Raw genomic sequence first — 13,090 nt, 5'->3', positions numbered from 1 at the left:
TAGGGTGAGTCTACAGGGAGAGCCACCTGAGTAGGGATGGGGCATATTCTGTCACCTCCCTCTGGTGATGAAGGGATAGGCTCTGAGGCAGGGCCAGGATTCCAGCCATCCTGGTACTCTGACATGGCAGGCAGACATACATCTAGGGACAAGGGGTACTCTCGCTTGGCCCACACATGTGCACAGCCACACCTCCAGAACGTGGGGCAGGAAGACAGCTCAAAGTGTGGACTGGAAAGTCCTACATTACGGACTATAGAGAGGTACTGTGGGAAAAGGCAGAAAGGACTGTTAATAGCACAGTCCCCACAGCCAGGTCAACTGGGGTCAAATCCAGGCTCTCCTACTTACAAGTTATGGGGTCTTAGGTGAGTTGCCTCACCTCTGTGTGGCCCAATTTCTTCAACTGGAAATAGGGATAATGGAATATACCTCATAGGATGTGATTTCATAGGCTTGAATTAGGTAATACATGTAATGTAGTCAGAACAGTGCCTGTCAGATAGCTCTCAAAGGTTCAGTGTTGGTTTATTTCCTGTTATACACATGAGGACACCCTTATTCCTGAAGGACAGTTTCAGGTATATGCTGCTGATACTTAAATGGAGGAAGGCAGGAGCAACTGGATTTGGAAGCAGAAGACCTTGGTTCTAGTTTGACCCAGGCACTTATGCTATTTGATTTCTGTGCACTCTGTTTCATCATCTGTGAAATGGGGGTATACCTAAGGCCCTTCTCACCAGTTGTTACAAGGACTGAATTGAGGTCATAGGAATGCAAAAGTGCTTCGTGTATGGAGAAGAACCCTGGATTTAATGCAAAGGGTTTACTATCCATACCTTTATTACGTGATTCTCTGATTACAGGCAGCAGAGGAAGGAAGGAAGGAAGGAAGGAAGGAAGGAAGGAAGGAAGGAAGGGAGGAAGAGAGGGAGGAAGGAAGAGAGGGAGGGAGGGAGGGAGGGAGGAAGGAAGGCAGGAAGGAAGGAAGGATGGAAGAAATTTGCTGGGAAAACACTTGCAGAAAATCTGAACAGGAACCTGTCATTTAGTGGGTCCAGGTGGACCAGGGATTTGCACTGCTGGTTCCTATGGTTGCCCTGGTAGTGAGAAGTTTCCTGGCAGAGTCTTGGAAGGGGGGGAAAAGGCGGAGTGGAGAAAATCATTATTTTCCTTCACAGGAAGAGGCAGTTGAGTCCGTTGATAGGTTCCTCCCTGATCACGTCTCAGCAGAAGTTGCTGAGGAGCCAGACGTCCTGCAGGGAAGAAGAAAGCATCACCGGGCCATGTGTCTCACCTGTGATGAAGGTGGTGGAGGTGAGGCTGCTCCGGGCAGTGTCCTGGGCCGCCTGCAGGAGCACCGTGTAGTCTGTGCTCTCAGAAAGGCCCTCCAGTCGGATCCACGTGTCCTCTGCGTCCACAATCAGCTCCTGTGGAACAAGCGAGGAAGGCAGGTGGATGGGAGTGACAGGCACATGATTGAGAGGAGCTGGGAAGGGAAGCCCAAGCCCACAGCCAGATCGGTCGGTATCGCCACGGCCACTGTGTGCTCTCCATTCCCCAACAAAGACTGCATCGAGCCAACAGGCAGAGAGGACAGCTCCTGTGTGAGATTGAGACCGCTCCTACCGCATAGATGCACATTGGCATAAAGGTAGGCATGTGGATTATCAAATCCAGTGGTTTCCAACTGTATTAGATTCCTCGGGACCCAGGGAGGCAGAAGCCTAGGCCTCCCTATTCCATATCCAACAGACTAGCTCTGATTACATCCATTTTGTACATTCTGCTCCTGAATATGATTTCACTTTAAAAAAAAAAAAAGGATTTCATTGCAAACAGAAGTCTGACAACCGGTGCTCTAGAAGTACCATTTCAACTGATCACACAACACAGAAATGTGTCATCTCTTTACTGCAGGCTATAGATGTAGCCTTTATAATGCTTATCAAGAGGCATAAAAGACTATCGAATTTGGTATCCAGCTCATGTTTGCTTGGCCCTGCTAGTGAAATTTTTTTCCAAAACGATGTACTTATATGGCTTGGAAGTTTTCACTGTGCTTTGCATCATCATATTGGAAGCACCACCCAAAACCAAGTGAAGTTTTAAAGGTAGACACCCCCATTATCCGGAGCGGAAACTAAGGCTCAGAGAGGCTTCGTGTTTTGTCTCAACTTGTAAAGAGAGTAGTAGAGAAGCCAGGACTAGCACCAAAATCTCTGGCTTACAGACTCAGGCTTTTCCCTCAACAGCATGTCTGTATCCATCACGGAAAACCCAGTTTGCTCCCTTTGGATGGCCTGATAGAAAAATCTCCCTTACAGAAAAATCTCACCTTGCGGCTTCCATCAGTGGATTTGTAGGTTAAGATGTAGTTTTCAATCTCTGCTCTGGGAGGCTGCCAGGAGATCAGGGCACTTTGTCTCGTGACTTCACTGGCCGTCAGGTTTGCAGGAGGGTCCAGGACTATAAAGAAGAGAAAATGCCAGGAGTACCTTCCTCTCCAGCTCCTTTCCGTTTGATTCCAGGTATCAGGTATTTATCTGCCCACCTACGTGGTCTCTGGGCTGCTTACATGCTGACCCCAGTTCTAGCTTGGACAAGAGCAGAAGATGATCAGCCAGTGTCATGATCATTCCTGCACCTATTTCCCCCTCTAACCTGGCCCTCTGGGCCCAGGTGTGTCATCTTCCAATCTGACCTATGTCTGAAATCATGACCTAAATAAATCTGCATGTCTGTGAGTTCACTCTTGAACTTGCATCATCATCCCCACAACTATACCTTTGTCTCCTGTTCTGGCCATGATTGCACCCAGCCAGTGTCTCCCAGATATCAAGCCCTTTCATATGCATCCAGTTTTTTCTGGGCCAGATCCATTTCCAATACTGGCCTCTCTTGGCCTGGTTCTACTGCTGTCAGCCAGACCCAGGATGAAAGCAGAAAATAGACATGTGCCTGCTGCCCGAGAGCTGCAGCTCACTGGCATTTGGGCAGCAGTCAACTGAGATACAAACAGCTCATAGCTGCGCTGTCCAAAGCCTCTAGACTCTAATTTAGTCCACCACATGGGGACGGATAATTTTCAGGATCTGCAAAAGCATCTAGGGATGCTGGATATGTAGTCAACCATGTACTCACGGGTAGAGAAGTTGGTGCTGATGGTACCACTGGTGAGAGGTCCACTGGTGGCATACATAGTGACAGTATAGTGGGTGCTGGGAAGCAGGCCAACGAGCTGGAATCCCTCACTGCCTCCGTCAACCAGGATGGTCTCTCCAGCAACTGAAATCATATGAACACGGGTAAGAGCTGACTAAGGCGATTCCACCTGGGAAAAGCTTATCAAATCCAAAGACATTCATAAAGATTCAATATTGAAGGATTGTGGAAGACATCTTTTAAAGGCTATTCAGCTTAGCATTGGATTCCACACAAGCATCTCCTCTCATCATATTTTGTATCTCGATTGAGAAACATATTCCTTATTTGGAAGCCAAATTGTCTTTTCCATGACTTCACTCAAGCCGCTGGGGTCACAAAGAAAAGCTGAAGCCTCTGTCTCCGTGGCTCCTTCCCCCCCACCACAGCTTCGAATCAAGCCCTCTCTTCTAGGCTGAGAAAATTTATCCCCAACCACCATTACATGTATGTGGCAGCTCCAAATCTGTTGATTTCTTGCACCCACGGACAGAGCTCTGCATTTATTTCTACCGTATTTTGCCTTGTCAATTGAGTTTTGGTCCACTGTTTCAGTTTATTGAGCTATATTTGAATTTGGATTCTATTGATCACAGTTAAAATATCTGAGCACAGTTGACACACAATGGTGCATTATTTTCAAGTATGCAACGTAGTGATTCAACTTCTGCATACATTAATGCTATGCTCAGCACAAGCATAGCTACTCTCGGTCACCGTATCACAGTATCAGTGACTACCCAGATTTGTTTTATATACAAATGTGATAAGCGTGTCTTCTCTGTATTCATTCATGCTGTCAATAAAACTTCACTAGAGGGGCACCTGGGTAGCTCAGTTGGTTAAGTGTCTGACTTTGGCTCAGGTCATGATCTCACAGTTAGTGGGTTTGAGCCCCACGTTGTGTTCTGTGCTGACAGCTCAGAGCCTGGAGCCTGCTTCGGATTCCCTCTGTCTCTCTGCCGCTCCCCACTCGCGCTCTGTCTGTCTCTCAAAAAATAAATAAATGTTAAAAACAAAAAATAAAAACAACTATTCACTAGAGCAGGGCCAAGCCCTTTCTTGTGTCTTTAGAATACTCCCAGGTCACTCAGCATTTAAGAAAGTTTACAAAGCAATTCTCCAAACTAGGTGGGGGTTTCAAGTTCCTTGTGGTCTAAAGGTGTAGAAGGCATGCAAACAAGTTAAAATCCACACCAGCTCTTTGGAAGAACATACATAATGACTCTACCTTTTTAGTTTCCTCATTTGCAACATGCTGCCAGTGGTCGCTGTTCCAGCCACCTCAAACCATGGCAGTTCTCAGAAGTCCTCATGTTCTCTCATATCTCTACAAATGCACTCAGGCTTCTCTCTTTTCTCGGAATTCCTTTTCCTATATAATCCTATTCTAACTTTACCTGAGATCAGCTTGTTTTTTCCCCTTCAACACCCTCACTCCCAATCAGTGATCCATCTGTTTTGTGATTGCCTGTGTCATGACAGTGCTCACATTGGGTTGTACCCAGGCATTGGTTTCTTCCTCACCAGAGTGAGGTCTGTGAAGAGAACTCATGCTCTGTCTCTGAATCCTTGCAGCCTTGGTGAGTGCGTGGCTCGTGGGAGGACATCAAAGGTATTTGTTGCACGAACAGAGGTTAATTGGTATGAGGGAAGCATGTACTTTGTTTTTATTTTTTTTAGTGTCTGTTTATTTTTGAGAGAGAGAGAGACAGACTGTGAGCAGGGAGGGGCAGAGAGAGGGAGACACAGAATCTGAAACAGGCTCCAGGCTCCGAGCTGTCAGCAGAGCTGAACCGCGAGATTATGACCTGAGCCGAAGTTGGACACTTATCAGACTGAGCCACCCAGGCGCCCCTGGAATCATGTACTTTGTATCTGTGAGTGGGTGGGTCTGTCTACCTTGGGGGAATATTGGAAGCTTTGGCAGAGGAGATAGTGTTGAAACTGACTTAAAGAATGTGTGTGTCGAAGCAGACAAGTAGGGAGGGAATTTCTTGGTAGAGGAAATGACACATGCAAATAAATGCACGGTAGTTTGGGAAGGCATGGTGAGAGTTAAGAAACGCAGGCCCATGGCATGCAGGGAGGGGTGGCAGGAGTTGACACGGATCGCACACGCACATAGTGGGGTTCTGGTGGAGATATAGTCATGATATTCGTTCCTCGAGGAGGGTCATCCAATCAGCTACAGTTCTAACTCCAAATATGATCCATCACGTATTTTTCCATCTAAGTGATAAGTGGGTTTTTCTTTCTTTTTTTCCCCCTTAAATTAATGTATATTTTTAATGTAATTATTTTTTAAACATTTAACAGAGTTCTTTTTTTTTCACTCTTAACCATATTTTATTTTATTTTTTTTTCAATATATGAAATTTATTGTCAAATTGATAAGTGGGTTTTTCTAATACCTTACTGAAATCCAAGTGTGTTAGCAGATTGGCCAGTTAAAAAAAAAAAAAAAAAGGGACCTAAAGTGGTTCTGGTAAAACTTTTAGTGAACCTGTACTTGTATGCTATATCCACTAATTCTTTTCCCAATTTATTTAATAGTCTGTTTTGGTTTTTATTTTCCCAAGCTTTGACCATCTGTTTACTTTGCAGCTTACAAAAACTGGCTTCCTCTGTCATTTTTGAAAATCAAGACATTTGCTTATCTTTTGTCTTCTGGTATCTTTGTTCTCTGGATTCTGGGTATAACCCACAAGAATTCTGTGATCACATGTATAATTTGGCCAGGCAGGTAATTTTCCTAGGCCTAGACACTTGAATCACTCAACACTATTTTGCTTTGGGCTTCTCTATTCGACTTCAAATAATGTAAGGTGAACAAGCATGGTAAGAAGACATTGAAACTCAAGATTTCATGCTGGATCAACCTTTTGGGTTGGATATGGGTAGACAAGACTAAAGCAACAGGAGTTGGCTAGGCCTGGATCCTTTGTCACCTGTTTCCACGTATTATCTGCTCCGTGCATGGTGCTTTAGTGGTTTTCTCGCTCTGTAAATACCTAGAAAAGTCTGCGTCCCAGCCTATAGCATTTGGGGCCATGTCTTAGCTCAGTTCTGAGCTTTGTCTTCCAAGTGCTATTGCTCTGTTTTTTGTATTTGCCTTTGTTTATGTGCCCTCCTTGTGCATTACAGATTTGGCCCTTCTGCATTCCCATAGTTGGTACTGTTTGCAGAGTTTGGGGACATCTTGAAAGCTTGAGAGTAAAAGTAAAGCAGGGAAACTTCTAATATGTTCCTCAGCTTGATAAAATGTCCTTTAAAAAACAAAAACTGTCATACTAGCCTTCAGCCCCAGGCCCCACCCTTCCCACCTGCCTGATGCACAGGCCTGTAGACATTCACCTGCAAAGTGTGTGAGAACAATGACATAGTTCTCCACTTCACCCACTGGTGCCTTCCACTGCAGTAGGGCTTCTGTTGGAGTGATGTTGGTGGCGATCAGATCCACAGGGTTGTCCATGGCTGAAATGGAACCGGAGAATATCAGGTGAACGTAGGAGGCACTGCAGCGAACTATCTCCTGCAGCTTCACCCATCACGCACGTCTGCAGCTGTGCCATACAAAATGATGAAGTGAGTGGAGACCTCTTTCCTTTCTCCCCTTCTGATCTCCTCCTCTTCTCCCCTTCGTCCTTCCTCCCAAGTACCCAGTTTCGCCCTGATTGGTCTCGGGTCTTCCTTTTAATGTATTCATTAACTTCTTACATATGGAGCACTGTCAGGTGCTATGGGGGATTCTGAGGTATGGCTGTTGTGCTTTAGACATTTAAATGTAGAGGGAGAAACTCAGAACATATAGGAATTGTTATATTCCTTTAGTTAATGAGACAATTTGTTTCCCAGGCTATTTGCACTTCCACAAATACAAGGGGCATGCTTTGTGGAACGATCTCTGTTGATGAACTTTGGAAAGTATGGTGGGAGTTCCATGAAGTCAAGGAGTAGCCTCAGTGCCTGGAACTTACAAGGTACACAATAAATGCTCGTGGAATGACTGAATGGGACACAGGTTGCCTCTAAAGCCACATATGATGATTGCTTTACCACAGACTTCCTCTGTATTGAGTTCTGGGTATCCTTTTTGTGGCATAGAGTCAAGGGGATTCTTCCAGGCTAAAGGCTAGTGGTGCCTGTTGGGGGGAACAGAGTTTGCTCATCATGGGACCGTGTGCCTATTCTTATTTGCCCATGTTCTATGCATATGTTTCTTACTATGCTTCCCTTCCATAAGGTTGGGATTTATTTTAGAAATGGAGGTTAGTAGAATAGTTTAAGTATCAACTCAACCCAAGTATCATGTAATTTACTTCTGGGGACCAAGATGTGCTGTTGACCCCTAACTGCAGGTTTCTATAGCTTGCCCGTATTCCTCATTTGAAAGCAACAACTGTGAACTTTTGTTCAGTTTTAATATCTCAACTGCATCCATCATCTGTGTCTTCAGCAAGTTCTTCCAATGCAACCTTATGAGAAGAGACAAAGAGGAAAAGTCTTGGGAGACTACAGTTAGCTTGATCCCTCTGAGATTAAGCGTGAGATCCTAAAGGAGTACTCATTTCTCCCAATTGCAAAATCATAGACCTTACATTAAAACAACAAGATAAGACATTTTTGTGGGTCATCTGGTTGTCGGGAGTTCCCAATAGCTCTGCTTGAACCTAAAGGAGGGTGGTTTGGGTTGGTGCACTACTGAATATCTGCTTTACAGATACTTGCTGCTTATAACCACAAACCCAAGATGAGGTGTTTTGACCCAAGTTGCTGCTTTCTTTTACCCTAGGGGGTAGGAGGCTCTTGAAATTCATTTTCTTGTTCTCAAAGAGAAAGAGCCTAATTTCTTTCCTATGAATTTCTAAGGCTTTCAGGAAGGTGAGAGGGGGGCTTCTTTTGACTCATTGGGCATCACTTTGGGTCAATATTTCTTGATGCTTTAATGGTCACAGATAATTTGATGGAAAGGAAATATTGGACCAAAAATATTGCTGGGTTATCTGTAGTCACAGGCCTGTGAGGAGACTAGGGAAGATGAGAATACCCTGTGGTGTCTTTTAGAAGAATAATTTCTTGAGGTTCTGAACATTCTGAAGGAACGTTTCTAGGCCATTACTTTACAGATGTTTCTGGGCCTGTGAGAGTATCTACAAAAGCAGTGAGGAATTCCAAGTTACCTTTCCCTCATTCAGGAAATGCCATTCTCTGAGGAAATTAAGCAGCCTCAGGAAAGCCGGCTGTTCTAACGAGGCAGGTTGGATGTTTTCCCATGTGCTGTGGGAGTAATAGCTTCACTGGAAGGTTAGATCTGGGGTCTGGGGACAGAAAGCTTTGTCCCCTCTGGTGACTTCTACAGCAAATCTTTCCTACTTCTGCATGGTGGGCTGACTGAGAAGGAGGAGCAGCGGAGCTGTTGCGGGAGCCCTGTTCTCAGGTGCATCCAAAGGGCTCACTTTCCAAAGGAAGGCCACCACCTTTTGAGCACAAAGCAATAGCAAATGCAGCCACTTGGTGGCTTCTGGCCACAGAGGATGAAGACTTTCAGGACCCTATGGGTTATTACTGATATAATCAACTTTTCCTTCTCTGAGGTAAAATTTACTTGACTGAGTCTTTTAAAAAATTAAATGTGAGGGACGCCTGGGGGAGCTCAGTCAGTTGGGCGTCTGACTTCGGCTCAGGTCTGATCTCACTGTTCATGAATTTGAGCCCTGCGTCGGGCTCTGTGCTGACAGCTCAGAGCCTGGAGCCTGCTTCAGATTCTGTGTGTGTGTCTCTCTCTGGCCCTCCCCCCTCCTTTCACTCTCTCTCTCTCTCTCAAAAATAAGTAAACATTAAAAAAAATTTTCTTTTAATTAGATGTGATGATTCAGATGTCTGTTCTGGAATTCACTTTCATCGTGTGTCTTTAAAAGGTCACCTTTCTTCCTGGAAATTCCATGAAAATATCTGACCCAAATCAATAAGGTCTAAACTTCCAGTATTAGGAATATCAGGGGGGAGAGAAATTGCAAATTGCTTTGCGTAACACAGTGAGTCAGAGGGACACCCAAGAATGGAGCCTCTGAACCCAGGACCAGTGCCCTCTGTATTTATTAGCCAGAACAGCTCTACTGTTTGCCTCTTCTGTCTGTTGTGGGTCCTCAGCTAGCATCCTGACTTGGCTCATGACAGGGAGACATGCCTACCTGTGTGAATGAGGGTGCAGACGCGCTCACTCTCCTCTCTGCCCCGCACACTGTTGAGACTTATTTCATATTCAGTGGCTGGATACAACTTGGTGATGGTGAATTCTGTCACTGTGTTGGGCACCACTGAGCTGTCCAGCCGTCCCACTAAGGAAGAGCAGAAGCCACTGTTAAAGTTCAGCAGATGCTTCAACACAGCTCATGGTATAGTCTATCTACATAGAAGCTTCTGGCAGCACTTTGTCATGAAGCACAGACAGGTGCAAAGCTCAGCGCTTGGTGGGGAAAGAAGAGAAGTGGTTCATGGACTGGGAATATTGGAGCTTGAGGAGAGCTTGTATGCTGGTCCCACCTCCTAATTTTATAGGTTCCTTAGAACAACAACAACAACAACAACAACAACAACAAAGCGGTTCATTTAGTTTTCTAACAAGCTGGTCTTCTTAAGGCAGTCTAACGGGCATGGACTGTGAAGAGGGGTCTATGCAGCCCGGAGACAGGGTAGTCTGGAAAGCTCTCCCACCGCCTCCTTGGAAGTGGGCATGCCCTCTACTTTGTTAACAATGTGCCATGCACAGCAGGAACTGGCAGGGTAAAGGTCTGTGCCAACTTTTTCTGACTCCCGACTTGGCTGGAGTGGTAGAAATAGGACCACCATCACTGTGGCTCCCTCTAAGGCTCCATCTGGGTCAGCCGAGTCTTTAGGAATCCCCCAGGCTTCTAGTCTTGGACTAGTCTCTCGGGAAAGTGCACATGACCCTGGATCTTGGCAGATTTTTTTGGGGGGTTGTTTCTCACTAGACTGCCTAGATAATGGTGACCAGTTACCATGATTTGCTCTGCTGGTTGAGGGCCTGGTTTCTGGATGAATATAGTCCAGCCGTGTGTGAGAGGAGTTGGTGAGTTCAGGGTTTCTTGCCTACTCCTCCTTAACCCACTCTCATTGTGAAGGAGCGCGCTACAGAGAGGGGGAGAATGCGGGCAGGGGTGATATCCTCTGGGATATGTATTTCTCCCAGAGCAGTTGTCACTCAGCACCAAATCCCATCCATTTGTGAGAAATCAAGTGACTTTATTACCTTGTGTTGGCCGATACGATACTCGGTAGTAATCAAATGATGCAACAGGAGGGCTCCAGGAGACCATAACTGAGTCCTTGGTCACATTGCTAACTGTGATGTCTTTGGGGGGATCAATTCCTACAAGGACCCGTGTGTTTGTGGGAAAAAGACAGAAAAGCACAGTGTGAGAAAGCAATTCTTATCCTTGGTTTCTTGTGGACCAAGAGCTAATAGTGTCGCAGGGACAGACAAGCCCTTTGTACTAGGGCATCCTTAAAGCCATGATTAGGCCCAAGTTTGAAATGAAAAGTCATAGGTATGGCTAAATCCATGTTCATGGGGAATATTTTAACAACATTAGGTCGAACTGGCAAGCTCTGTGCTGTGCAGCAACTGTTAGCTGTGTCAAGGCCAACTGGAACTTTCCTTTAAGTTCATATGTTTTCTTTTGAACTGGGAGTAACATAGTCATTTTCCCTAGAGCAGCTTCTCTTAGACAAACCCAACTCTGTTTCTCTTAGTTTTTAGCAGCCACCTATGGTTCAGTTTGGAAAAACTGCCTATTGACTGTAGAGGGATTTCAGAGCACGAGTCCAGAACAAATCCACTTTCTGAAACTGTATTTCATTTGTACTGGGTACCTCATTTTTTTGACTACTGGAGGACTGCAGGGTCGAAACCAGCTGAGTGCTTAATGTACTTGTCCAGTTAGTGGGTTCTTGTCATTATATAGGAAACCACCCAAATACACATGTCCTCAGCCACATGCATACTCATATCTGGGATTACATTTGAGAATGATGAGATGAATTTGATCCAATAGTCTCACAGTGCCTATGTTTTCCAAACAACATGCAAACCAACCCGACTCTCTGAGTACCAGGTTCCTACATGGCCGCATGCTAGTGCTCGTCCCACATAATTTTGAGGAAGCATCATTTGTACGAGTGACCTTACTGAGCAGTCAAGAGATGGAGTTTCCTTTTGAAGGTTAACTGTCTTCAGGCTGGTAGTGTGAGAACCTCTGGACCAATGCATTCAAGCCCTGGCCTCCTCAAGACATTGAGTCTGTCCTACCTTCCCAATGGAAGCTTCCCATCTTATGCATTTTATGCAGCCCTGGAAGAGGTGGCTCTTTCAGAACAGCTCACAGACCCTCTCTAGCCAAGTGAGGCAGGCCCCTACTTCTTGGGTGTTTCTCTTTGTAAATTTCATTGACTTGTTAAAGACCTCTGTAGGAACCCCCTTCACCACCTGCTGTCGAGCCCCCCCACCTCACCTGTGGTGATGGAACCCACAATGGGTTCAGAGGTCACTGTGCCATGGACTGCCACCAGGTTCACGATGTACTCGGTGGCTGGCTGCAGACCCATCAGGACAGTGTGCCTCTTGGTAGCTTCCAGGGAGATCTCTGTCATCTCTTCCTCTTCATCCCGAGGGCTGTAGTTCAGAATGAGTCTGTCTGCTGGAGGGGATGGGTCACTCCAGGTTATGTTTACGCTGGAGGAGGTCACGTGAGAAAAGTGCAAATGGGAGATGGGGCGGAAGCCTGCAAAGCAGAGAAGATGATGGTTCTGAAACACACACGAGGTGGTGGGACCACTGAGCTAGGAGAGCCCTCTGACTGAAGGGATCTGCTTTCTTTATCAATTAGGAGGGATCTGCTTTCCTTATCAATTACGACTGTACCTTCACCTGCTGACTCAGAGCTTACAGCCCCTCACTCTCTAGTCCTGTCCATCTCCTTTCTCCAAGCCTTATACTGAAAAATGAATGCCCTCAGCAGGGTAACACCTCATAATACTTCTTCCTAATACTCACCCAGGATTTAAAATCTTTGTCCTGGGAGAAATTTAACATGATCCCATGGATCCTCTGAATGCCCACTGATTTAGTGCAGATGGGGAAAGATGAACAGAATCAATCCCTATGTCCAGGTTTTAGAAAACCAGATACAAATTTTCAGGCACGTAGGTAGCCTTTCTCCTCTCTCCCCTTTACTTCCAACCATTCCGTCTTGATGTATTTGTTAATTTCTCCTCGATCTCTTCTTTCTCTACCCACATTCCTCCTTCTCTAAACAAAATGGGGGCGTTGGAAGAGTAGGCTACTTAGATGACTTTCTCATACTAAGATCCATTGATCCCTGAGCCCAGCTAGGATGTCTGCTACCCTGGTACCTGTGAAGGCATCCACGGTGGATTCGAAGCTTTGCTGCCGACCCCTCTCAGCAGTGATTGAAATGATGTACTCTGCCCCAGGCTCTAGATCTGTCAGTGTGTATGAGGTTCTGTCCTTGGGCACAGTGACTTCTGAGGCGATCCCGGAGGATGGGGTAAAGGTAATTCGGTAGTGGTCAATGGGGCCGTTGGCCTTGGTCCAGATGAGGGAGATGGAGGTTTCCGAGGAGGCTGTCACCATGAGGTCTCGGGGACTATCGAGTTCTGTGGATCAACATAAGTGGCCTATTTTACACAAGTTCCATACAAGGGCCAGTATTTATTGGAATTGGACCTCCCTGTGGATTTCTAACCTATAAACAGGCCTGCTGACCATGAGGATTAGGTTGTCATTGCTGACAATTCTGTCACATTTTGTTAAGCAACTTCACTTTGAAAGATGGCCAAGGGC

General features: G+C 45.7%; 1 protein-coding gene across 3 annotated transcripts in view; it reads right to left on the bottom strand.

The window, feature by feature from the left end:
* TNR (tenascin R) overlaps positions 1 to 13,090 on the bottom strand; it is a 410,417-nt gene that overhangs the window by 29,110 nt on the left and 368,217 nt on the right. For all 3 annotated transcript variants that reach the window (XM_040446717.1, XM_040446716.1, XM_040446718.1), the window contains 8 exons: positions 12,640 to 12,903; positions 11,739 to 12,008; positions 10,478 to 10,597; positions 9,399 to 9,545; positions 6,562 to 6,681; positions 3,145 to 3,288; positions 2,339 to 2,469; positions 1,298 to 1,430 (listed from right to left, as the gene is read on the bottom strand). In XM_040446717.1, coding sequence (XP_040302651.1) covers positions 1,298 to 1,430; positions 2,339 to 2,469; positions 3,145 to 3,288; positions 6,562 to 6,681; positions 9,399 to 9,545; positions 10,478 to 10,597; positions 11,739 to 12,008; positions 12,640 to 12,903 — 1,329 coding nt within the window. The remainder of the gene's footprint in view (positions 1 to 1,297; positions 1,431 to 2,338; positions 2,470 to 3,144; positions 3,289 to 6,561; positions 6,682 to 9,398; positions 9,546 to 10,477; positions 10,598 to 11,738; positions 12,009 to 12,639; positions 12,904 to 13,090) is intronic.

This window comes from Herpailurus yagouaroundi, unplaced genomic scaffold, assembly GCF_014898765.1.
Source record: "Herpailurus yagouaroundi ecotype Mexico unplaced genomic scaffold, PumYag 195, whole genome shotgun sequence".
NCBI lineage: Eukaryota > Metazoa > Chordata > Mammalia > Carnivora > Felidae > Herpailurus > Herpailurus yagouaroundi.
Note: the sequence above shows the minus strand (reverse complement) of the source record. Positions and strands in the feature narration are given on the sequence as shown.